Source organism: Phyllostomus discolor, chromosome 1 (assembly GCF_004126475.2).
Source record: "Phyllostomus discolor isolate MPI-MPIP mPhyDis1 chromosome 1, mPhyDis1.pri.v3, whole genome shotgun sequence".
NCBI classification, from domain to species: Eukaryota; Metazoa; Chordata; class Mammalia; order Chiroptera; family Phyllostomidae; genus Phyllostomus; species Phyllostomus discolor.
The window spans coordinates 117,111,632-117,136,861 of NC_040903.2; the positions used below are offsets into that span (position 1 = coordinate 117,111,632).

At 34.5% G+C, this 25,230-nt stretch overlaps 1 protein-coding gene across 1 annotated transcript in view; it reads left to right on the top strand.

Annotated features, from left to right (window-relative positions):
• The window catches only part of MYO9A (myosin IXA), a 258,914-nt gene that overhangs the window by 165,184 nt on the left and 68,500 nt on the right, over positions 1 to 25,230 (top strand). Inside the window, 11 exon segments of the mRNA XM_028507508.2 lie at positions 320 to 442; positions 701 to 781; positions 2,514 to 2,624; positions 3,498 to 3,620; positions 5,355 to 5,504; positions 6,309 to 6,631; positions 7,204 to 7,919; positions 7,922 to 8,801; positions 11,945 to 12,044; positions 18,187 to 18,299; positions 23,837 to 23,979. Of these exon segments, the coding sequence (XP_028363309.1) occupies positions 320 to 442; positions 701 to 781; positions 2,514 to 2,624; positions 3,498 to 3,620; positions 5,355 to 5,504; positions 6,309 to 6,631; positions 7,204 to 7,919; positions 7,922 to 8,801; positions 11,945 to 12,044; positions 18,187 to 18,299; positions 23,837 to 23,979 (2,863 nt within the window).

A 25,230-nucleotide genomic window follows, 5' to 3' on the forward strand; every position in this document is an offset into this window, starting at 1 on the left:
TCAGCAGAAACAGAAGCTACTGGCCAAAACCTCTGCCTCATTATACCTTCCCAGGTTTGTGTGTGGGAATTTAATTGATAAACTTAAATCACTTCCAGAGCCTGAGGTTCTAGAGAGTTTGGGGAAAGTAGTTTTCTTTTTAGATGGAGAGCTTCTGCAGGAAAGCAGAAGGAGGGTAGAATGGATGTTGAATATCAATCTCCCATATTTACTGCAGTCATCACACATAGGAAATAATGAAAACTGGCTTACAGTTTTGTTTTTCCTATTCCTAGTTTAATTTATGTGAAGAATTTGGTTTTCCCACTCTTTTTTTCAGCACTTGCTAGAGGTAAATTCTTTAAAGCACCTGACAAGACTGACCCTGCAGGATCGAATTACCAAGTCCCTTCTTCATTTGCACAAGAAGAAGAAACCTCCCAGCATCAGTGCTCAGTTTCAGGTTATTTCCTATTTTACTTTTAACAAAGAGGAATCTCTTTCGTTCAGATTGACATTGAAAAGTCAAAATGATTGGCAAGATACCTGAATGGGACAGGATTCATCTGACTAAAAGCCGTAGTCATTTTGCTTTTCAGAAATAAACCTATTTTTGTGTATACCACTCATTTTTGCGTATTTTGACAACATTGTTTACATTTATAAATTGTTACCAGTTTGGAATGGAAGAAAATGCTCATTATATTGCTTTGTATCACAGGCCTCATTAAACAAGCTGATGGAGACACTTGGTCAAGCAGAACCATATTTTGTAAAATGCATTCGCTCTAACGCAGAAAAGGTAAAAATGTCCTGTAAATTAGAGCTTCTCAGCTTACTTCAAACAAAGCTTTAGATTCTTCCTAAGGAGAGTAAGTGGACAGGAAGAGTTAATCTATAATCTTTTTTAGGGAAACAGTATTTTATATTTTCTATGGATATTTTATTGTTGATTTAGCATCTACTAGAATTTGAGAAGCAAATACCTCTCGAAATTCCATCATAAAAAAGAGTTTTATAGAACTTTTGTTACCCTGAGATTAATTCCTCTTGTTTATATATACACTGTCACTCCTAAAGAAGTTGCTTGTCACTTTTCATGTGGATAGATTCTTAGCTTTATAAAATAGGGAAGATGCTATGGATATTCTTGATTCCTTCCTGTTTTCTATGACAGTTCCCCTAGAGATTTGCAGAATATAGCTAATAAGTGTAAATATTTGTCATCTTTCTTTATGTTCATGATAGGAAAATAGTTCCTAGCCTGAGCAGCTAAAATGTGTAGAAATTATGTTCAGCTTTCTTAATTCTTAAGAAGCAGTCTCCAACTCTGCTGTCTATAAGCTTTGTGACTTTAGACAAGTTAACCTTTCTGGAGCTTAAATATTTTCATTCATTTAAGATCATACATGTTTATGGGACCTTATAGTGTTTTGTGAGTATATATGAGCTAATACCTGTAGCATACATAGCATGTTTCTAGCCCATGCTAAGTGATTAGTAAATGTAGCTATTCTTTTAAATGACTAAAAGGAAACCATTTTATTTATAGTTAAAAAGAAGTTTGAGTCCCTATTATTAATTGAGACCTATACAAAGAGTTCAATTAATGAAGTATTTCAGAGTACAGAATAAATAATAAATAAATATCAACTATTATTATTATTTAACATAAGGGGTTAAAGTTGCCCATTAACATTTTTTCCTTGACAGCTAGCTGGTATGCCCATCTGTTTGCAGAAAAATGTTTGGCATTGCCTTAGGGAATCATTGAAAATAGTATTTAGAGTAAATAGGAAGAAATATCTGAAGCTCCAGATACATCTTGTTTTGGATGTCTGTAAACATGCCTACTGAGATACCTAGGAGTGACTGGGTATTGTGACTGGTGAGGAGTGACTATCTCCCATTAGCTTTTCCCTCTCAGTGCCTATACAATGAAACCATCAGTTGTCAGGGACCATAGGAATTTTTTGTTTTTCAAAAAATGGCCCCTGTTTTTCTTGTGTCTTACCAGTATCATCAGCAGACAGTATTTAGGTAAATAACCTACTCTTAACCTTGTATTAGTCATTAAAGAAGAATCTGGCAGCTCTCAGTTTACTACGGCATCTGGTAAAATGGAGCAGGTGGTTTCTGAGTGAGATTAGAGATAAAATTGTAACTAAAAACAAAAATATGGACACTCTTGACCACATATAAGTAGGCTAGTCTTACTTATTTTATAGTGACTATTATGTGGCCTTCTTGTTGGGCAGCTACATTCCATTTGAGCTTTGAAGGTTCTTTCCCTCTATAATTAGAGAAGCCTGAAAACCTGGTTTCTCTTTTTTCCCCCAGGGTCAGGCAGTCAGATCTTTTCTGAAGCTACCCACTGGGGAAGTAAGATTGTCCTGTCATCTCTGCTATATCTTAGCCAGACAGCCTTCAGTCAATTCCTACATAGTCAAAAGTTAATTATACTTACAAGACAAACATTAATTTGGAGATCTGTTCTTCTTGGTTAATTTTGTTTTCTGTATGCTTTATTTTAGCTGCCATTAAGGTTCAATGATGCCTTGGTACTTAGACAGCTTCGATATACTGGGATGCTGGAGACAGTTCGAATTCGCCAGTCAGGATATAGCTGTAAATACTCCTTCCAGGTATACTTTTATATTGATCTTTAAATATATATATGCACATCAGGTAAATTATTCCTGTCTTATATTCTGTTTGGGGCTCACTTTTTATTTGTCTTAATTCTTCCTTTCATCCCATCTTTTGGATATAGAGTTAGAGAGGTAGAGAGTACTCATTTCCATTGAATGGCACCAGTCTCATTAAGTTTGTGTTGTAATAGTATCTCGTACTTGGCTATTCTCATTTGATCTGAATGTTTCCTAATAATAAATTTACTCATCACATAGCAATTCTTCACACTAATTATTTCAATAATTGAAATAGTTCAATCAGAACTGTCTAATTCAAAAGAAATCATTCCATTTGGCTTTTCACTCAAGTTTTCTCAGCAGGATTTTCTTTTATAGGAAGCTGCCAGCAAGGCTCATAGTTCTTCTCATGAGTACTGCTGCTATGGGTATAGAAATTATATTGAAGCTTTTCAGCAGCTGAGCAAGTCTTTGAAATTGTTACTAAGAGGGGAAGTCTCATTCCCAGTTATATCCTGTAATGACTGCCTCCTTTGCTTACTTTTTCTGCTAAAAATTTCTGATTCTTGTTAAATAACTTTTTCTTTGGTTTTTAATACAGCTTTCTCAAGAGCGATGATTAGTTTCTACCTCTCTTTTCTTCTCCTATTCCCTTTTGATAACAAGATACTATGTAGAACTCACTATCCCCCTCCCCATTTTATAAATTAACCTTTTGTAATATTTTGAGTTAACAAGTACTTCCTTGGTTTCACCCTATGTCAAAGAATGAGGAAAGGATTAATAAAAGGATCATTAGCTAACATTTAGGATCTTGTTTATATATAATGCTCTTTGACTTTATAACATTTTCTTTTCATTTTTCAGGATTTTGTGAGCCACTTCCATGTTCTTCTTCCTCGAAATATTATTCCATCCAAATTTAACATTCAGGATTTCTTCAGGAAAACAAATATTAATCCAGACAATTATCAAGTTGGAAAATCCATGGTGAATATATATACAGCCCTTGTGTAAATTGAATGTATTTTTGTATTTAAATAATAATGACAATCTGCCTATCAGAACATTTTATAAAAAATATAGTGTACCAGATGTCATAAGAAAAAATAATATAATCAGTATTAAAGAGCTTCTGGTGAATTCTCTAGTTCTACCTAAATTTTTAACTGCTTAAAAACCATCTCTCCCTAGTGTTCTATAATCTCAAAATTCTATTTGCCCAGAGTTACCTTTTCCTGATTTACCTGCTTTCCTTAATTTGTCACTTACTCTTTCTATCATCCTTTTCTAGTTTCTTAGGCTAGAAACCATATTTGGCTTAACCTTCACTTTAATTCTTTTACAAAGTTCTGGGGTTTTGGGTTTTTTTTCCCCCTTACAAATGATTATCACATCTCTCCTTTTCTTCACTGACACTTCTTCCATATTAGTTCTGTTTGTTTACCTCTCACTAATATTTCTCTTACAGTACACAGATTTCTCATCTGGTTCCAGTCTATTTGTTATTCTATTGAACTCACTCTACCCATTGTATCAAAATCATCATTTTAATATACTTCTTTCTTTATGTTGGTTTCCTGCTCAATAATAATCCCTAGATAACCTCATTAAGTTCAAATATCTTTTTCCTTTTCAAGAATCTCCATATTGTAATTTTAAACTATTTAATATCTTCATTGTGAAGATTAAGTGTTTTATTGTCTCCTGTATGTGCTTTTATCATTATTTTTAACTCCTTGTTTTGCTCAGGTGGGGTCCTCTGTCTCTTATCCTTATTAGTTTGCTGTTTTCCTCTTTGGGTATCTAATCTGTGTGCTCTTTCTAAAAATATTTTATTTTATTTATTTTTATTTTTATTTTTTTTTTAAAGATTTTATTTATTTATTTTTAGGGAAGGAAGGGAGGGGGGAGAGAGAGGGAGAGAGAGAGAGAGACATCAATGTGCGGTTGCTGGGGTTATGGCCTGCAACCCAGGAATGTACCCTAGCTGGGAATCGAACCTGGGACACTTTGGTTCCCAGCCCGCGCTCAATCCACCGAGCTACACCAGCCAGGGCTAAAAATATTTTATTTTTGACAAAAATGATAGGTAATAGGTTAATTAGTTTGATTGTGGTAATTATTTCACAATGTATACATACATAAAAATATCATACTGTATACCTTCACCCTACTCCAACATCCTTGAAAAATATGACATACTACCAGTAGTACATTGGCTTATGATGGTGGTGAATTTCCCACAGGAATAATGTATCCTAATCTCTGACACAGGGATTTTTGTATACATGTGTACCTTAGCATATCGCCTTCTATATTCTAATGTCTTCTTTCATTTGAGAATGACTGCTTTGGATAAATTGATAGAAATATTTATCAGTACTGCTTTTACACATCTGACACTGTATTTGTTCTTTTCTAAAAATGCTTATCACAGAAGGGATGATTCATGAAATAAATTTCTCATTTTTAAAAAATGTTTGTTTTTATTAATTGATTTTAGAGAGGGGGAACGAAGGGACAGAGGGAGAGACAGAGAGAGAAACATCAATTTGTTATTCCACTTACATAAGGCATTCATTGGTTGCTTCTTGTATGTGCCCTGACTGGGGATCAAACCTGCAACCTTGACACATCTAAATGGTACTCTAACCAACTGAGTTACTTGGCCAGGGCTTATTTCTTCTTAAATTGTATTTTTCATCTTCTTCCTCCTGGTAGGTGTTCCTGAAGGAGCAGGAACGACAGCACCTACAAGATCTGCTTCACCAAGAGGTGCTGCACAGAATCATACTGTTGCAACGATGGTTTAGGGTCTTGCTCTGCAGGCAGCATTTCCTCCAGCTGAAACAAGCATCAGTTATCATCCAGGTGAGAGGCAAAGGGTTCCTTGCATAAGATTGGCTAGTTTATTTGGCCTTTTTTTTTCCCCCCCGGTAATCAGAACTATTTTACTATGAAATAAGAATGTAAACTTCTTCAGAGATATGAGTGTCCTATTCATTTTTGAAATGTTGATAGCACTGAAAGATTATCTGGCTTATGATAATAAACTATAATAAATATCAATGCAGTTGAATTTAAATTAAATCAAATTTATAGTTATAATGGCTTTTGAGGTATGATTAGGTAGGGGCAAAGGAATATTTACCTTAATTTTTGTTGACATAGTTATATTTAATAGTTTTCTGAATGCTATTTGAGAGTTATACTTACATTGCTGTTATATACTCATCTTGGTCTACAGGTACCTTATTTTATATTTATCTGTTTTCTCCATCATCAATTTATATGATAGCTATTTCTATAGGACTTGCTGTGTTTGTACAAGAAAATCTTTAATATCTTAATTTCTGTAATGTATATATGTTGACCATAAACCTGATTAGTATCAGCAAGCTGCAGTATGAGAATAATTTGTAATTTGTTAAAATTAATTTGTAGGGCATGAAAGCATCAAAAATTTTTAAGTTATTCTATAATTAACTTTATTGAGATTATATTATCTAAAACATTTGTTTTAACCAAGCATATCAAGAAAAAGTTTTTAATCACCCACTATTTAGCCACTTACCTTTTAATTGAGACTTAAGAACTTGATCTTTTTTTCCTTGTTCTGTGAAAATATGGTGTAAGATATGACAAGTTTTTGTTACTACTTTGTCTTTACCGTAGCGATTCTGGAGAAATTACCTAAATCAGAAGCAAGTCATCAGAGATGCAGCTGTGCAAAAAGATGCTTTAGTTATAGCTAATGCAGCTACTCTCCTCCAAGCTTCTTGGCGTGCTCACTTAGAGAGGCAGCGATATTTGGAGCTCCGGACAGCAGTCATCATCATCCAGCAGAGATGGAGGGAGCACTACAGGCGGAAGCAAAGAGCTGCTATTTGTATACAGGCACAATGGAAAGGCTATAGGGAAAGTAAGAGGTATCACGAGCAAAGGAACAAAATTATCCATTTGCAGTCAATATGTAGAGGATTCAGAGCAAGACAGAGGTAATCTTGGTTGTTATAATAATTCTCTCTGCTGAAATACACGTTGCTTATACCCCTGCTCTAATACTTGCCTAACTTGTATTAGAACTGGTTACATGCAATGTGTCTTTTCTACTAAACTGTGATACTCCTCATAATTTTAACCTGCATTGTGTGGGATATAATGGAAGCTAAATAAGTGTTTATTGAGTTAAATTGGATTGAAAACCTGTGGTCTACAGTTATAACTGCTAAGAGTTAACTTTTACATTAGGCTGAGTCTTTAAAAATTGGCAGTATTCAACTGTTTTTACTTTTAGAAACTTTAATTTTATTTTTAAGGCTTACCTTAAAATAAGGATATTATTAAATGAGAGCTTTACTTATGATTTTATTTTATTTTTTTAGTAGAATGCCCAAGTAGGAATAATTCACTTAATGAAATATAATCTCACTTATGGGAACAGAATTATGAAATGTGCAACCAAGTTAATTTGAGAAATACTTAGATGTAGTAAAAAAATTTTGAGACTATTCTCTCCAGTGGTAACCAAGTCATAGATCTAACATACTTCTTTTTAATTTTTATATAGATTTAAAGCTTTAAAAGAACAAAGACTAAAAGAAACAAAAATAGATCTTGGATTGATAAATATTGAGCCATATGGTTCTGTGAAAATTCATGGTTCAGACCCTTCAGAATGGGAGGATTGTTCCTTTGACAACAGAGTAAAAGCCATAGAAGAATGTAAATCTGTGACAGAGAGCAATGAAAATAATTCAGTGGATTGTTGGAAGGAGTCCCCAAACAAGCGACAGGAGAGAGCCAGAAGCCAAAGTGGTGTGGACTTGCAGGAAGATGTAATTGTAAGAGAGAGACCCAAGTCTTTGGAGGATCTCCACCAGAAAAAAGTAGGACGTGCCAAAAGAGAAAGTCGGAGAATGAGAGAACTAGAACAAGCTATATTTAGCTTAGAATTGCTGAAAGTCCGTTCTCTTGGTGGTGTGTCTCCTTCAGAAGAACGCAGATGGTCTACAGAATTGATGCCCGAGGGTCTTCAGTCCCTTCAGGGTACACCTGATAGTGAAAGCTCTCAAGGAAGCTTGGAACTTCTGAGCTGTGAGGAAAGCCAAAAGTGCAAACTAGAGTCCGTAATTTTAGATGAAGGAGACTTGCAGTTTCTATCACCTGAGATATCTGCTAGTAAAAAATTTGATTCACAGGACAATGCCCTCAGTGCATCAAGTGAGACTAATTGTACATTGATTCAAAAGGGCGCACCCTCTGAATCAGTGCATTTGAAGAATGGACTATGAAGGAAAAACTGGTTTGCAGTTCTGAATCTATTACCTATAAGCCACCCCTGAGAGACCCCTTTATTTCCAGTAGTCTGCCTACATTTTTTTATATTCCTCAACAAGACCCACTGAAAACAAGTTCCCAACTAGACACAAGTATCCAGAGAAACAAACTAATAGAAAGTGAAGAAACACTTCCAGTTCTTACTTCAGATATCAACAGGGAAGCCAGAAAGTATCACTTCTCAGGAGAAAATCAAGTTGTTGCTTCTTGGAATATAGATTCTTCTAATACTGTGCTTAAAAAGTTGGAAAAGCTCAACACTGAGAAGGAAAAAAGGCAAAAGCAATTGCAGCAACAGAATGAAAAAGAGATGATGGAACAGATTCGCCAGCAAACAGATATTTTAGAGAGGGAGCGGAAAGCTTTCAAGACAATTGAAAAACCAAGAATTGGGGAGTCTTTCCCGGTATCATATTCCCATCAATCAAAGCAAAGAGTAGAAAGGCCATCCTCTCTCCTCATCCTGAATACCCCAAATAAGGAAGAACTCGATGTACAAGGGCCTCCATCAATAACTGTAAAAGATGCAGCTCTTGCCCCAAAAGACAGTTCCTCTTCTCACTTACCCATGCACGATCAAACCGCCTTCCTGTGCTTTGAAAGAAAAGGAGGCCCGTGTCAATCTGGTACTGTCGATGAATTGTCCAAGACAGACAGAAGGTGCACCCAACTGAATGTAGCCTGTAACCTCTCTAATAATCGCGTTTCAAAAAAAGGACAGTTTAGGCCAACTCAGGCATATTATGGCCACAAATCTAATGACCCTCCCAGAGATGGAACTACTAGGGCCATTTTCTACACACCAAAGGAAAATATGAGTATTCCTCTGTAAGTGAAATGTTAATTGTTTTTTATGTATAAATGGGAAACCTTTTGGAGAATTTTATAGGCGTATCTCTAAGATGTTGAGGGTTCAGTTCCAGACCACTGCAGCAAAGTTAGTATCACAATAAAGTGAGTCATAATCTCTTTTCTGATGGAAAGTCATACTTTAATTTTAAAAATTGTCTGTATTAAGGTGCCTTGATCAGCCTCAACTCTTTGTATGGGTGCTACTAAAATTAGCCATATTTTCTGCGTGAAAAATTTTCATAATTGTTGACTCTCCCAGCCACTTGAAATTGGGTATAATTATACCCTAAGAATTGACTAAGCACAGATAGCAATTTTTGGTTCCTTCCCATTAAGTGAGAAGGGTAATACAGTGCCAGTAAACATAGGAGGTTTTCAGGAAATGCTGGTTGCCCTACAGCTGTTACATGAAGCAGTCCAAGCTCATTAGTTTCAGGCTTTAAAGTTAATGTACCTCGTTACAGTTGATGGCCTATTTTTTGTTCTTTATTAAGTTAGTTATACTTTTTGTTGTAAAAAACATAATTTAACATTTTAAATGTATGGTATAGTAGTGTTAATTATATGCACATTGTTGTGTAACAGATCTCTAGAACTTTTTCATTTTGCAAAAACAAATTCAATTACCCATTGTACAACTCCCCTTTTTTCCTTTACCCCAAACCCCTACAAACCACAGCTCTCCTTTCTGTTTCTAAGAGTTTGACTATATTAGATACCTCATATATGTGGAAAATCTTTATATTCTTAAATTTTATTAACTAGGTATAGCCACAAGAAAAACTTTTGTTGTTTTTCTACTTTTTTTTATTATTGTTCAAGTACAGTTGTCTCCATTTTAAGAAAAGAATTTCTTAAGTAGTACATAAAATATTTGATAAAGTTTAAGATATTTGTATTAAGTCTTTGTATACAGTGGATTTTTTCAGTTCTTGTGGGAGAATATCACTGTTTAAATGAAAGGTGAGGGCTATATTTTAGGGCTAAAACTTAAACTTCATATTAACTATGAAAGAACTTTTTTCTCTTATCTCTTAAGTTTTTAATCTTTCTGTCTTTAAAACTGTATACAGATATTATAGAAACCCTTTGTAAATGTGGGCAAGATATCATTCATATTTTTTCCACTAACGATTTCTATACAGTATTATGAAACATAATTGGACTAAATTCTAGACTGAGGTCCTATTTCTGCCCAATAGCCTAGAGATTACCCAGAAGTTCAAAGACTGTATCGCAGTATAAGCCCGTCAGAGTATTAAAAACATATTATTTCCTGTCACTTTGATTAAGTTTAGTGATGTACAATGTATGTGTGTTTGTGTAGAGTTGTTGGATCCACGAGTCTGCTTTATAGAAGTCTTAGTTGTACATTTCAAAGTACATTAATCATCCTTGTGAATTGCTTTTTTAAATCAATTTTTCAGGATAATCAAGTTTACTTGATTTAGTGTGCGTTACCTCATTAGGATCTGTTTATCTTCAAAATGATTATATATTAGATTGTTTATGTGAAAGCTTAAGTAAAATTCGTGCTTCAAGTCTTCTCTCATTCTGTAAGTACTACTAGAAACTTTAGCATTTTATAGAATTATAAATGTTGGTGTTCCTAATTTTATCTAGTCCCATTCTTACATATTAGAAATAATCTCATAGGCTCCCCTAGAGGTGAAATGATTTGTTTAAGGTCACATTAAATAGCTGGGTCTAGAACCTGAGTTCATCATTAGGAATCAGCATTGGGTTTCATGATTAGGAAGTATCACCAGGTTAGCATTCTTTCTGTGCCATAGTGGTGATAAGTCTGTAGTTATCTTCATCTGGTTCATGAGGGAGAACAAAAAGAAATGCAGAGATCTAAAGAAATACTGTGAGTTTAAAAGTTAGGGTGGTCAGGTGCTATCAAAGGTCCTACTAGTTGTTTCTCTTTTTGGAGAGCAAATCAAAGGCCAATAGGCTCAACTGTGGCAGGAGAGATTTTAATGGCCTACAGGGAATCTTTTAGGAAAAACTAGGATTTCTGGGCTTGATCATACACCAGTCAAAAAGGTAGATCTCTGAAATGCCATCAGCAAGGAAAGATTGCCATTTCTTTAGGTTTGTTTAGGCATTATTACATAGGGCAGAAGACAAGGTTAACCTCTTAGAGCCCTTAGTTCTTTGTTTATAAAATTAAATGGAAGATTTTGAGTGGTAGAGCAATTAGTCTGCCAACTCATATTCTAAGTTAGTGTCTACTTTAAACTTAGCACTATGCTACAAGGTAAGATACGATTCTCAGTGAGCTTATAGTCCTGCTAAGAAGAGATTAGCAATATGTTGTTGGTAAATTTTAAGACTTGTGGCACCGAGTTAACATAGGTAATTGGGGCCGTGAGAATGTAGGTTCTATTCAGATTTTCCTCAGACACTGACATCCATTTCTACACTGAATGTAATGATAAAACAGTCACATCATGTGGTCATTCAAGCAAAATTAAATTTTCACAGACTAACACTATACCATCTTTATGGCTTGGGGCACACTTCTTTTAGCTTGATAACAACTTCTATACTGCTAGTGTTAATTTTATTCTGTACAATCTCAAGTTTTAAAACAAAGATAGCAGATGAAAGCTACAGAGAGATTTCAGAAAGAAAATTTGCTAACCAATAGGAATCATCTCTATAAAATAATGAGGTCCTTATCACTAGGTGGCTACTTACCAGGTACTTTATAATGATTAGAGTAAAAGGCCCATTCTAGGTCTAATTCTAAGGATTTGGGGATTTGGTACTTTCCCTTTCTCATCATTAAATCCATATCATTTCATGAACTAATTTTGCTGCTACTATTATTCAACGTATGTCATCATAGTGGAATATGCCCAGTGGTTACCAGGGCAGGGTCTCTAGTAATTCATTCATACATGTAAATTCTTGGTAATATATCAATTAGGTAAGCAGAAAGTTTGGGGGGGGTATTATTTTAGGAATTGAATAAGTTCTGGATATATGTGTGGAATTGGCTGGAATTCTTTGACCTAGCTTGTTAAACTGTATTTCATGCTATACTTTGAGACTGCTGCCATCAGATATCTGCTAGGAATTGAAATGTAATCCTGATTTTTTATTCTAAGCATCAGCAAGGAATCCTTAAACAGTGGAAATCTTCAACTCCATAAACAAGATGAACCAGCTTCGAAACCTGTAAAGTTAACTGGGCCGGGCCAAGGAGAGGTAAGTATGAAATTTTGTTTATCTATATTCTATGAAAAATAGATGCACACTGTTTTGGAAATCCTTATTCTTGTAGATATAGCATCTCGTCTACCCATTACTCCCAAGAGTTTATAGAGAAAGAAGCCGTGAGTTAAGTCTGTTATACTTAAGGGAGATATACTTCAGGCAGGAAATGATGCTTAAAAACCAGACTGGATTTACTAAAAAGAAGTTGCTAAGAAAAAAAGGCAATTTATGCAAGTGACTTTGGTTATTATGGCAGTGAAAGATGACTTTCGTGGCTATGTAGATTTAGCTTCCATTCTCATCCTTTGTCCAGAGTAATGTATGGATTGCTTTTGGTTATCTCTGTCACTTCTAGTGGAAAGGGTATGGTGGGGTGGCGGGATGTTACAGGAAATTCATGAGCTCTCTGATGTCTTTCATTGGCATCATCTCCCCCCTCCCAAAACCAAAAAACAAAACATTGTTGTGTTATTTGTTTTATCATTTGGTCAAGCAGGTTGCCAGACCGGCCCATAAAAAGAAAGCTCGAATGGCGCGGACGCGCTCCGATTTCTTGACTAGAGGTACTTTTGCTGATGGGGAGGGGGATACAGAGGAAGATGATTACGATGACATTGAGCCCCTTCTCTCCCTTGACCAACCTTCTCACTCTGAGCTAGGGCCAGCACCCAGCCTGGGTCAGGCCTCTCACAGTGACTCCGAAATGGTAATTTTACAGCAATATAAGAAAAATAGGCAACAAGCAAATCTGATGGGAATAGTCTTTGCTAATCTAAAGCTAACCTTCACAGCTTCTTCCCCATATAATGGTTTGTACATGGGAAACCTCAGTGAACACAGCAAATAAGCTAAACTTTAATAGGACTAAGATAAAGGACACTTTAACAGTGCATGTCAAATCATAAATTAGGCAACATTGAGGTTAACTTGGCACTAATGTAGACATTTTCTGTGTTATATCTTGAAAGGTGTAGAGCAGGAAGCTTCAAATATGTTTTTCAGTAAAGGGCCATATGATGAACATCTTAGACTTTGTGGGACATACAGTTTCCTTTGCAACCACTTAAGTCTGCTACCATAGAGTAAAAACAACCATAGACAATAAGTTACAAGTGGGCGTGGCTATGTTCCAGTAAAATTACTTACAGAAATAGGCAGTGGATTCTGTTTGACTTGTTGGCTGTAGTTTTCTGACCCCCTGCCTGACCTAGTGACTAGAGTATGTGTTAATCCAATAGCTTTTCATTGAAATGGTGTTTTCTTCTTTGCCTTTAAACTTGCTTTCTCCTCCCTAATTTTTTAGTAATAGAAAATAAACATTAATTTTTTAAGATTTAATTTAATGAGCAATACCAAAAATGTCTCCCTAGACCAGCCTGGCAAAGTAGAAGGTATTGTATGAATATAAGTTTGTATTAATCACAGATGATAGCAATGGAGTTAGGTTTGAATAAAACTATACTATTTTGACTAAGTACATAACCTTATCTTTATATCTCAACAAAAATTAGATTTTTAACAAGCATGAATGCATTTGTGGATATAAAGTGTTTGATTTTGGAATTGTCTCAGAAAATACACAGTATCAGGACCACCCTGTATGTATGATATGTACTAAAACATTACTGCTGATAAAGTAGAGTGATATGCAGGTTATTTCTATCCATATTCTTAATTAATTGGATCGCATTCTTTTTTATGGGAGAAAAGTTTTAGGATGGCCTGATGGTCTTCTTTTGACTCATTAAATATTTTATCTTTGAACTGTTTTAAGCTGTTGATTGTGCCAAAGATCTAGTTAATTAAGATTTTTGCTAATTTCTAGAATACTCCCATTTTCTTTATCTTTTGTTGGAGATAAACCCAGTTTTTAAATGACAATATTGACATTCTAAGAAGTAAAAAACTGTATCACAGAAGAATGCACTACCAGTTCTCCAATTAGACAAGTGGGTCATTGCCCTGAGCCAAACTGTAGGATTATAAAAGGTGGGAGCAGTCTGTATATCCATTAATAGAGTGAAAGACCTCTCTTCAGGTAGGATAAAACAACTTCATTTTGGAGATTTCCTGTTTTTGAGTAAAAAATAACAACACATTCTTATATGATTATTAAGATGAAATTATGTAACGAATCAAACTAATATTAATGACAAGTACTACTTAGATATATTTTTTTAATGTGAATAGAGAGCACACTGAATTTGTTCTCTAAAGCATAAGCAAATATTTCACTTGTGGAAGAACTTAGCATTTATAATTGCTGCTTTGTTCCTGAGAGTTTCCTTTGTTACAAACCTCAGTCCTTTTTGTGGTAGATTTCTTTCTCACTGAGAACTCTACTGAGATGAATCAGGAAGTTGGGCTTTGTGCTTGGAGCATTCAGCCCCTTTAAGGGTTCTAGCTGGTAGCCTCTGCCTATGATCCTGTTCACCTGCTTGATAGTCACTGCATGCCAGTAGTTATAGAACACCCGCCCTGCAGTGTGTTAGTCACCTCTCCAGCTTTCTCACTGCCCTTCTGTTTCATCACTAGCTATATTAGGAACAGGTGGTGGTGGTGGTTTCTGATGGATACTTGCATGGAAAAGCTTTGCTTTCTAGAATATGCTGATACTTAGTGGGATTGAGGGTGGGAACGGTAGGGACAATTTTAAAGTGTGTTTATGTTTATATTGAAAATATTCCATGTTCTAATGTTATCTGATATTGTGAAAATGAAGACCAATTGTTTGTAAATGGAATCTACTGAATTCTCATGATTGAGATATCTTCAGAATTTTAAATGGGCTTGATTTTCTGAGTACATGGATTTTAAAAACAGAACAATTGGGGGGATTTTTTTTTTCCTGGACAAAGTGATCCTGTCACTGACTTCTGCTAAGAAGTGTGTCATTCACTGTTGGATGAAGCCCTCTGACCCTTCCAGTTGTGAAATATCTAATGAGATAAAGACAGTTACAAATGAATTACATGAAGGGAGTTTGATAAACATTACCTCCTGAGTTGATGAAATGTTCATCGTTTTTAACTGGCTTTGTAGGAGTGGAGACAATAGTATTTTCCCTCCTTAAGATTTTGGTATTTTTTTTTTAATTTCCTACTTATAACTCTGCCGTTTGAATAACTGTTCAGTCTCTATTTGCTGTTCTCACTCAGTTCCTATACCCACTATGTTGGCTTTTACCCAAGAAGAATGACCCATTCTGCTAAGCAGTATTTTTAAGGTGGCTTTTATATAGTAATTTAGTCTGTCAGTCTTCTGAATGATGAATTAATAGAATGATTTGTATCCCTAATTTGTAGGATTGGTGTAGGTAACATTACAGTTTTCTTTGTATAGTTTCTTCTACCTTTTACCAGAGTTAAACCAATCATTTGGGAGAGCAATTCCCAAATAGCTCTCCAGAATTTCTCTTCTTTATTTCCAGTATGATAAAACTAAATTTCTCATCCCCTCAGAAAAACTGCTGTCATTTTTTTGTATTCCTATTTCTGTTTGTTATTCTCTGAGATACTCTCAAGTACTTAAGCTGTGTTGAGTTTTCTTTTATCCCGCTGTCCACTCTACAAAAAAACTGCCAGAAAAATCTGTTAATTAAGCCTAAATTTATTAGCTTATTTCATAGTAAGTAAAAATCCACCTTGACTAGGTCTTAGTAATTTCTCAGAAAGGGGAAGTCAAGGCAGGATGTTTAGAGGATTTTAGAACATAGACTAGTGATTTTGGAGTGTTGCAAGTTGGAAAACTTGTTGGTAGTGAACAAAGCCTATGACAGAAGAGGTTTAGATGGGTGGCCCCCAGATAACAGCCACACTGTTAAGTACACTTAGTACTTATATGTGTATTTTATTTCCCCAAAAGTTAGTTTATAGCATTGTGACTGTGCTTTTTTGAAGATTTTATAGAATTTCTCCATGAAACTATCTGGGATTGGTACTTTTTCTGACATAATTTCTTTATAAGTTCCTCTATTCTAGTAAAATTAGTCTTTTAAGCTTTCTACCTAATGGGTTCAATTTTGGTAAATAGTTTTTTCTGATGAAATTATCCATTTCATCTAACTTTCAGATTTATTTGCATAGCAGTTTGGAATATAAGTAGTCTCTTAAGATTTTTAAAAATTCTTTGTTTCAAAGGTTATTCCCCCTTTGTCACTTCTTATTTTGTAGATTTGTGTTTTTTCCTTTTTTTTTTAAGCTAGAAAGTCATTTGTTAATGTTTCACAATAACAAGATTTTAATTTATTATACCTGCTTCCCCCCCCTTCTGATTTTGCTTTTACCTTTGTTATTATCTCTGTTTGCTTTCTTCTGGTTATGTTTTTTAATTTTATAGCTTTTGATTTGGGGATTTGGAATCATTTATTTATTTTTATTGATACAAATTTTTAAGGCTACAAATTCTTTGAGCAGTACTTCAGATGTATCTTATTTATTCTAATGTGTAAAGTTTTTTTAGAAAAATGTAATTTTAGTTCATATTACAATTTTTTGCTGAGAACTTGTATAATAAATTTTTTTTAGTTTTCAAAGGAGAACCATTTTGTTTTTTATGTGTTTCTAGTTTTATGATATTGTGATCAAAGAATATTTGTAATGTTTCTGTTTGATCAGATTTATCAGTATTATTTTTTACTTCATACATATATGATCAATTTTTGTGACTGTACTATGTGCCATTTGATAAGATGTATTTTCTATTTAGAGTGTACAGTTTCAATACATATTCATAATTGCTACCTTATTATGTTGTTTGTCTTATCACATTATTTTTTGTACACTTGATCTGTCTTATACAGAGGGAATGCTGTGTTAAAGTCTCCTATTATTTATTATTAGTTGTGGCTTTTAGTATTTAAAAATGTCTTTCATGCCTAGCCACTGTGGCTCAGTTGGTTGGAGCAGTGTCCCATAAACCAAAAGGTCATAGGTTAAATTCCCAGTCTGGACACATGCCTACATTGTGGATTCAGTTTGGTCAGGGCATGTGTAAGAGGCAACCAATCCATGTTTCTCTCTCACATTGATGTTTCTCTCCATCTCTCCCTTCCTCTCTCTCTAAAATCAATAAGCATGTCCTTGGGTGAGGATTTTAAAAAAACGTCTTTTGTCACATTCAGGACCTTTTGCTTGAATCCTACTCAATAGTAATATCATAGCCTCTATTTTGTTAGTATTTCTATTTGCTCAGAATATTTTTGGTCATCCTCTTATTTTTAGCCAAAAAGATTCTTCATCTTTTTGTTTTAGAAGTGTGTTTTCTACACAGTATAGTTTGGTTGTCCTGCTTTGTGAACCAAATTAAAAATTTCTTTCCTTGATAGGTGAGTTAAATCTATTCATATTTATTAATATAACTGATAGATTCAGCCTCAACTCTTAAAATTTTCCATTTCAACAGCTCAAGATGGTTTCTGTCGATAAGGCTATAGTCAAGCAGGCTAAGGACTTAGAAATATTATAACTTAGGAAAAGGAAATACTGAGAAATGACTTGAATAAGTAATAAGAAATTCTCTCCTTCAAACTGCATTGTCTTTAAAAGGCATATTGTAAACAAAATGGCACAGGAATTGGCAATTGAAAATCAGGTCCCAGTAGGATAGCCATGTGAGTTGTTGCCATAATTTAGACTGTTATTGGGGATAATGGTTTTTTATTCTTTGGGCCTTTGATTTTTCATCTCTTTCTGTGTGCTTGCTCTTTTAAATCTTTTAATGTATATGACAAGAATCTATAATAGCAACTTAAGCCATAAAAATAAGGAGGTATGAAAGACTGTATTTAGCATTACATATTCATCAGATTCTTGATCTTTTGTCTTTTAAGTTTTGACTTATTTCTTTCATTTTCACTTGATATTCTTTGTTAAACTGTCAGAAAACATGAGCTCAAAGGGCCTACTTAGCATTTTCATTGACTTAACTTTTCTTTATTTCAGATTGTTCTAGTCATTTAATAGAATTTTTAATAGGTTCTTTATGTCAATAAATCTCTGAAATAATATTAATGTATTTTTGTTCGTTTTTAATAGGTGTAATTCTCAAAAAAATTCTATAACCTGAGTTTTAATTACACTGCTATGATATCGTTACTTTATTTTAAAGTCTTTCATGTATATAATTATTACAGACATCACAGCGATTTTCTTCAGTTGATGAAGAAACAAAGCTTCATAAGACTATGTCTCAAGGAGAGATTACGAAATTGTCAGTAAGACAGAAGACTTCAGATTTGGATATAAGGTATAAAGTATACACTGAGAGTTAATAGGTATAATATTCTATTTTCTAATTGACTATAGTTAAATACTGAGCCTCTTTTCAAAAGCATAATTAATAGAGCAGTTAGTTTCTATTTTCAACAAGTATTAAGTGCTTACTATGTGATAGACACATAATAATTCAGATGTATGAAATGAGCTTTATCTTTGTAAGTGTGATTTGAGCCAAGTCTTTAAATCATTATATTACTTGTGATTTTTTGTTGTTGTTGTAAAAGGGATTACACCAGAATGACATTGAAAATCTAGCTTTGGACTTAGAGTCTATTCTAAGTGTTTTACAACTGGAACTGGAAAAATCTTTCAGGAAATAATGCTATTCTCTTTAAAAGAGTATGTAGAATTTTCATTTGTCAAATATATTTGGAATGTGGAGGAAAGGAGACCTTAACCTTAGTGCACTCTTTGTAGGAATACAGATTGGTACAACCACTATGGAAGATAGTGTGTGGAGGCCCTTCAAAAAATTAAAAATGGGCCCTGGCTGGTGTGACTCAGTGGATTAAGTACAGGTCTGTGAACCAAAGGGTTGCTGGTTCTGTTCCCAGTTAGGGCACATGCCTAGGTTGCTGGCCAAGTCCCCAGTAGGGGGCACTCAAGAGACAACCACACATTAATGTTTCTCTCCCTTTCTCCTCCCTTCCTCTCTCTAAAAATAAATACATAAAATTTTAAAAAAATTAAAAATGGACTTGTCTTATGACCCAGCAATTTCGCTTCTGGGAATATATCTGAAGAAACCTGAAACACTAAAGCAGAAGAGTATATACATCCCTATGGTCACTGCATCATTATTTACAATAGCCAAGATGGGGAAGCAATCCAAGTGCATGCCCATCAGTAGATGAGTGGATAAAAAAAGCTGTGGTACATTTCCACAATGGAATACTACCATTTCATGATAGCATGATTGGACCTAAAGGGTATTATGCTAAATTAAATAAGTCAGTGAGAGAAAGACAAATACCATATGATTTCACTTATGTGCGGAATCTAATGTACAAAATAAACAAAAGAAAGAAAGACTAATAGGTACAGAGAACAGACTGACAGATGTCAGAGGGGAGGGGTGCTGGGGGACGGAGTGAAAAATGTGAAGGTCTTAAACAGTACAAATTGGTATTTATGGAATTGCCTCAGAAATGTAGATTACAGCATAGGGAATATAGTCAATAATATTGAGATAAATATGTATGGGGCAAGGTGAGTGCTTGGGGCCACAGGTGGATCACTCTGTAGGGCATGTGATTTTTCTGGCCACTTAACTGTACATCTATCTGGGTCTAGTGCAGAATGGTGATGGGTATGGACTGTGGTTGAAAAATAAAAAAAATTTAAAGAGAAAAATAAAAACAGCAAAGTCACAATTTAAAACCCCCCACAATTTTTTATTAACTAATGATGAAGAAATTATTGCAGATACAGAAGAAATTTTAGAGTAATTTTATATTTATTTTTAAAAATGAACTTAAAGTACAATTTATCTGTTTCAAGAAAAGTATTTATTACCAAAACTGACTCTGGAAAATATTTAAAGAAAAATTAAGCAGACTAAATAAATAAATATTTTTTTCCTTATTATGTTATATAAGGTAATTGGGCCCTCACTGAATACTTGAAACCTATCTGGTTCATAACCCTATTAAAGACTACCTCCTTATTAATTGCCATGGCATAATCCAAGGTACTGTATTTTTTCATGTATAATGGGCCCTTTTTGCCCAAATTTTTGAGGGAAAATAAGTATGTACATTATACATACTTATCTCCATAAGTAGTACTAATTCCATATCTATATAAATGTTTTTAATTCTTTTATTTATGCTTATGTGTTGAAAGTGTAACTCGAGAAAGCAATAAAAGTGTCTGTATGCAAAATAATACCCTGGAATATGATGATCAGTTTTGTTTCTACATATAAATAAATTAAAATTGAATTAAAAATTAAAAGGAAAGATTTTTTCCCTGAAAGTTTGGGCCAAAAATGTGGGTACGCATTATACACGGCAAAATGCAGTAACCCAAATCCAGAGAAGATCGTTGTGGAGATCAAATTTTGGCAAACTAGAAAGAACATATAGCTGGAGACAGCAGATCAAGTATATAAATTTAATTTCTACTTCCTCCTTCAAAATTGTCAAAATGACAAAACATATGCAGAACCAAAACCAAAAACAACAAAATAACAGGCGACAACAATAATAAAAGTAGCATCCAAAAGTAAATAGCCAAATTTTAAATGTATTGATAGGGGAAATTTGAACCCTAAACCAACTGGATAAACCTGAGAAAGAAGCATCGGGGTGATTGATCTTCCCCTGTCCTAGTGGAAATCAGGAGATTTATTCCCTGGAAAGGATGAAAACAGAAGATCTCTGCTTGGGAGTACCAGACGCATTTGAAGACTGGGGTTACATATTTGGCACAGGGGATTTAATAACTGTTTACATACTGAATGTTAAGATTGCCCAGCTTTTCCCCCCATTTAGCTTCCATATTTAATGTACCAGCCCAGCAGATGGTTCAAAGAGTCTTTGGGACGTTTTGTCCAACCCTTTAGGAAAGACCTAGAGATATTGGTATCAGGGGCTCTCCCTCCCTACAAAACAGACCAACCAGCTAACCCTACAAGGAAGACCACAGTTTGGAGGCCCCACAGAACAGCTTTTTTTTTTTTTTTTACCCTATTTTTGATTGTCATGCATCTGAGGAAACATGTGAAAGAAACTAAAACTAATGGATAAAATACAACTTGAGAGAAATAAACTGTATGGGGCGGGGAGCATGTGGAATTCAAGACATAAGTACAGCTGTCAACAGGCCTGCATAAATAAATATAACTATTCAATACATCCATGAAATAAAACAGAATGCATGAAAAAGAAACATTGAGGTTTAAAAAAATAGCATAAAGAAACAACTCAGAAGTGTTACAAAGTTGAGGCCATATCTCAGAAAGTTGAGCAAGTAGACAAAGAGATGAAGATGCAAGAAAAAATAAGAAAATTAGAGGAGCTAGTTTTTCCAGTAGATCCAATGACCCAGTGATAGGAGCTCTGAAAAGATAGAACGAAGAAAATGGAAGGGATGAAATCATTAATAAAGTAATTCAAATAATTTTATAGAACTGAAGGACATGAGTTTCTAGATAGAAAGGGCCTACTGAGGGCCCAACGTGAAAATAGACCCATGCCAAAAGACGTGTCATCATAAAACAATAGTGGCAAAAGGAATCTCTATTATGATGGTGAAAGTAGCTTTTAAATGATAGTTGTACAGCAAGCGCTGAAGGAAGCCATGCTGGATTAGAGCAGGATAGAAGACTCTGGGAGAGATTTCAAGAACGTGAAACTTGATGGAGTACCTCCTATGTTTGAACATGTTGAGAAGAGATACACACAAATGGGGAAACCCTTGGAGGTGAATTGTACAAAGAAAAGTAAGCAAGTGTGAAACAAAATATTTATTAACTGTAGGAAAATGTAGATTTTGCTGTGAACTACATGTCTCAGTTGTGAATATTACTAAAAGAAAATACTCTGTATTGATCTAACTAAAATTTCAGTATGATTCTATTGGGAGCACATCTGTGTTTGTGGAAGGTGTAGAACAGAAGTGGTGGAACATGCTTAATTATAATCAGTGGTCATGGGTATGATAGCAATGTAAGTACAGTAAATATTAAAAGAATCAAATTAATTCAAAAGGGTTGTCTCTAGGGAGCAGAAAAGAATGAGAATGGTAGAAGGGTGCTGTCATTTGTAATAACCCTTGTAGAAAATTTCTCTTTACATTATATGGACATATAATTTTAAAAAAATGGAGCAGAGGAAAAAAGATCACAGGCTTCAAAACCAGATAGATCGCATTTTAACTTCCATTTCCATCAGCCCTCTGAGCCTTACTTGCTCATGTGTGAAGGAAGGAGAATACCTATTTATCACATGGTTGACCCTTAAATAACGTGGGTTTGAACTACTTGGGTCCACTTACACTCATTTTTTTTTGCAACAAATACAATACTGTAGATATATTTTCTTTCTTAACGATTTTCTTTTTTTTTTTTTTAGGTTCTATTTATTTTAGAGAGGGAAGAAGGGAGGGAGATAGAGAGAGAGAAACATCAATGTGCGGTTGCTGGGGGTTATGGCCTGCAACCCAGGCATGTACCCTGTCTGGGAATCGAACCTGCGACACTTTGGTTCACAGCCCGTGCTCAATCCACTGAGCTAAGCCAGCCAGGGCTACGATTTTCTTAATAACATTTTCTTTCCTCTAGCTTACTTTCTTGTAAGAATACAGTGTATAATCCATAAAGCATACAAAATGTGTTATTTGTTTATGTGATTAGTAAAACTTCAAGTCAGCAGTGGGCTATTGGTAGTTGAATTTTTGGGGAGTCAAAAATTATATATGGATTTTCAACTGTGCATAGGGTCAATGCCCCTAACTCCCATGTTGTTCAGAGTCAGCTGTACTTGTGAAAATTAGGTATGCCATATATAAAGCATGTTAACTGGCTTCTAGTAGATGCTCAAAAAATTTTTTATTGACTAAGTGAACATATGAAGAAACAAACTGATGTATAAGTAAATCTCCTAGTATGGGATTAGGATATCTAATATGTGGTTAGTAAATGTGAGCTATTGTTACTATCTCAAGGCGTTGCCTTGATTGATGTGATAAAAGTGTATTAAGCACCTAAGAATGAGGCAATATAGCATAGTAAGTGCGATTCTCAACTTTGTCACTCACAGGCTGTGGATCCTTGGAAAAAGTACCTAATAATTAAGCCTCCAGTTTTTCACCTGTAAAAGTGTTATAATAGTTTGGAAATAAACATGTTATAATTATATCAAGTAATCCTAAGCAAGTACTTAGTGCTGTGCCTGGAGCAAAATAGCAAGTTAAGCGGTGGCTTTTGTTAATTAGTAATATTGATGGCTTATGAATATAGAGTAACATTAAAACTTTGGTTACATAATGGTAAGTGGAAATATTTAAAATTCTGTCTCCATCATGATTACGAGGTATGAAAACAGGATGCTTATGGATAAAGACTGGAAGAAAATTACTCCCAAAATATAAATTAATATATTTCAGAGTGATGGGATATCAGTGATTTTTTAAAGTATTTTTTCTTGTTAAATTGTCTGTATACTGAGTCCAAGCTAGAAGGAGGACCAGAACGAAAAGGTACCAGTTTAAGGCTTAGAAGACCTGAGTTGGAATCCTAGTTCCACTGCTTTGTATCTGTTTATTTTAGGGAATTATTTAATGTCTCTGGGTCTTATTATTTCTCTATGCAAGTTGAGGAAATTCAGATGAAATTTAAATGTGAAATTGAAAATGAAATATGATTAAACTTATATGAAAATGTTAAATGAACTAATATGTACATGAAAGGTTTTTATAATATAGCTTAAAGTGGCATACAAATATTATCACTGGGATGTGCTGATTTCCATTTTTACCTTTATTATTTTTTTTTCTAAATAGACCTCAGAGAGCTAGGATGAAATTCTGGGCCAAAGGGAAACAAGGGGAGAAGAAGATTACCAGAGTGAAACCTGCCACCCAGTCAGAGGTTTCGGCACTCTCTGCTGGCTCAGATACGTTTCCAGCTCATCAGTTTTCAGATGGTAAAAAATGGACAAAGGGCGGAGATTGTCTTCGTGATTCCTGTTCACTCTTGCTGAAAGTGTGCTGTTGTCCTAGTGTTTGTAATGGCAATCCTGTTGGCTAGATATTCTAATGAGCTAGGACCAGGATTATTAAATCCTTCCTTAACTAAAAATAATTATAAAAAATATTGTACCTATAATAGCAGTTCCAAGGAAGTGTGGCACAAAACAGTGAAGTAACAGCTACTTCAAGAATGGTTGTGTATCTTTAGCCAGACTCATTTTTCTAAAGTGTTAAATTTAGCTATCGCGTACTCATAGACAAATATGTATTAGTAGTGAAAATAAGCAGATAGCCACTAATAATTGAGTGCTTACTATGTACAAGGCACCGTACTAAACATGTGTGCATTAACTCAGTTGATACAACTTTTTGAGGTATATTATTATTCCCAGTTTATAGATGAGAAAACTGAGATACAGAGAAGTTATTTCCTTATAAACATACAGTAATTGGCAGAGCTGAAATTTGAATCCAAGCAGTCTAGCTCCAGAGTCCAAGTTCTTAACCACTGATGCTACATATTAAGTACCTACCATATGTTAGTGCCTGGAACTTTATAATGGTAGCTGTTATTTTAACTTTTTGAGCATCAATCATAACACATTTGAAAATACTCAGTGGTTAGTTAATCTGTTGAGAAAACTGGTTTTTCTAAATGCTAGAATCACTAACTCTCCAAGGATTTCAGTAACCCCTCTATTAGAATAGTAACCCCATTCTTCCCAAGCCTTTTGCTTAGGCATGTTTTTAATTACTGTGTAAAGATGTCAGCTATCTCCCATAGGAATATATATGAAAGGTGGATATGTGGTAATGAGTGTGTGAAATATCAGTGGATGGGCGATAAAATGGAAAGAGGTTCTAGGAAGAAAGTTTTCTTTTAAAGAAAGATATAACAGACCCAGTTGCAATAAGTAAATGAAACTTCTCATATCTATGATAAGATAAAGGGCCAAGGAGGAAAGATCATCCTTTCACATAGGAAAGGATGGGTCAGAGGTACCTGTGTGTCACAAGAAAAAAATGGTAGAAATACAGTTTGAACCTTGTTTTTATGTCTTGTGGCTTGATCCTATCAGTTGGCAAACTGATAAGGATAAAACTAATAATGAATTAAGTGAATACTATAAGTTTAGTTTGGAGGACTTGGAGTTCCTTAGCATTATATTACTAATAAGATCAGTTTCTTATATCTTATCTGGTTT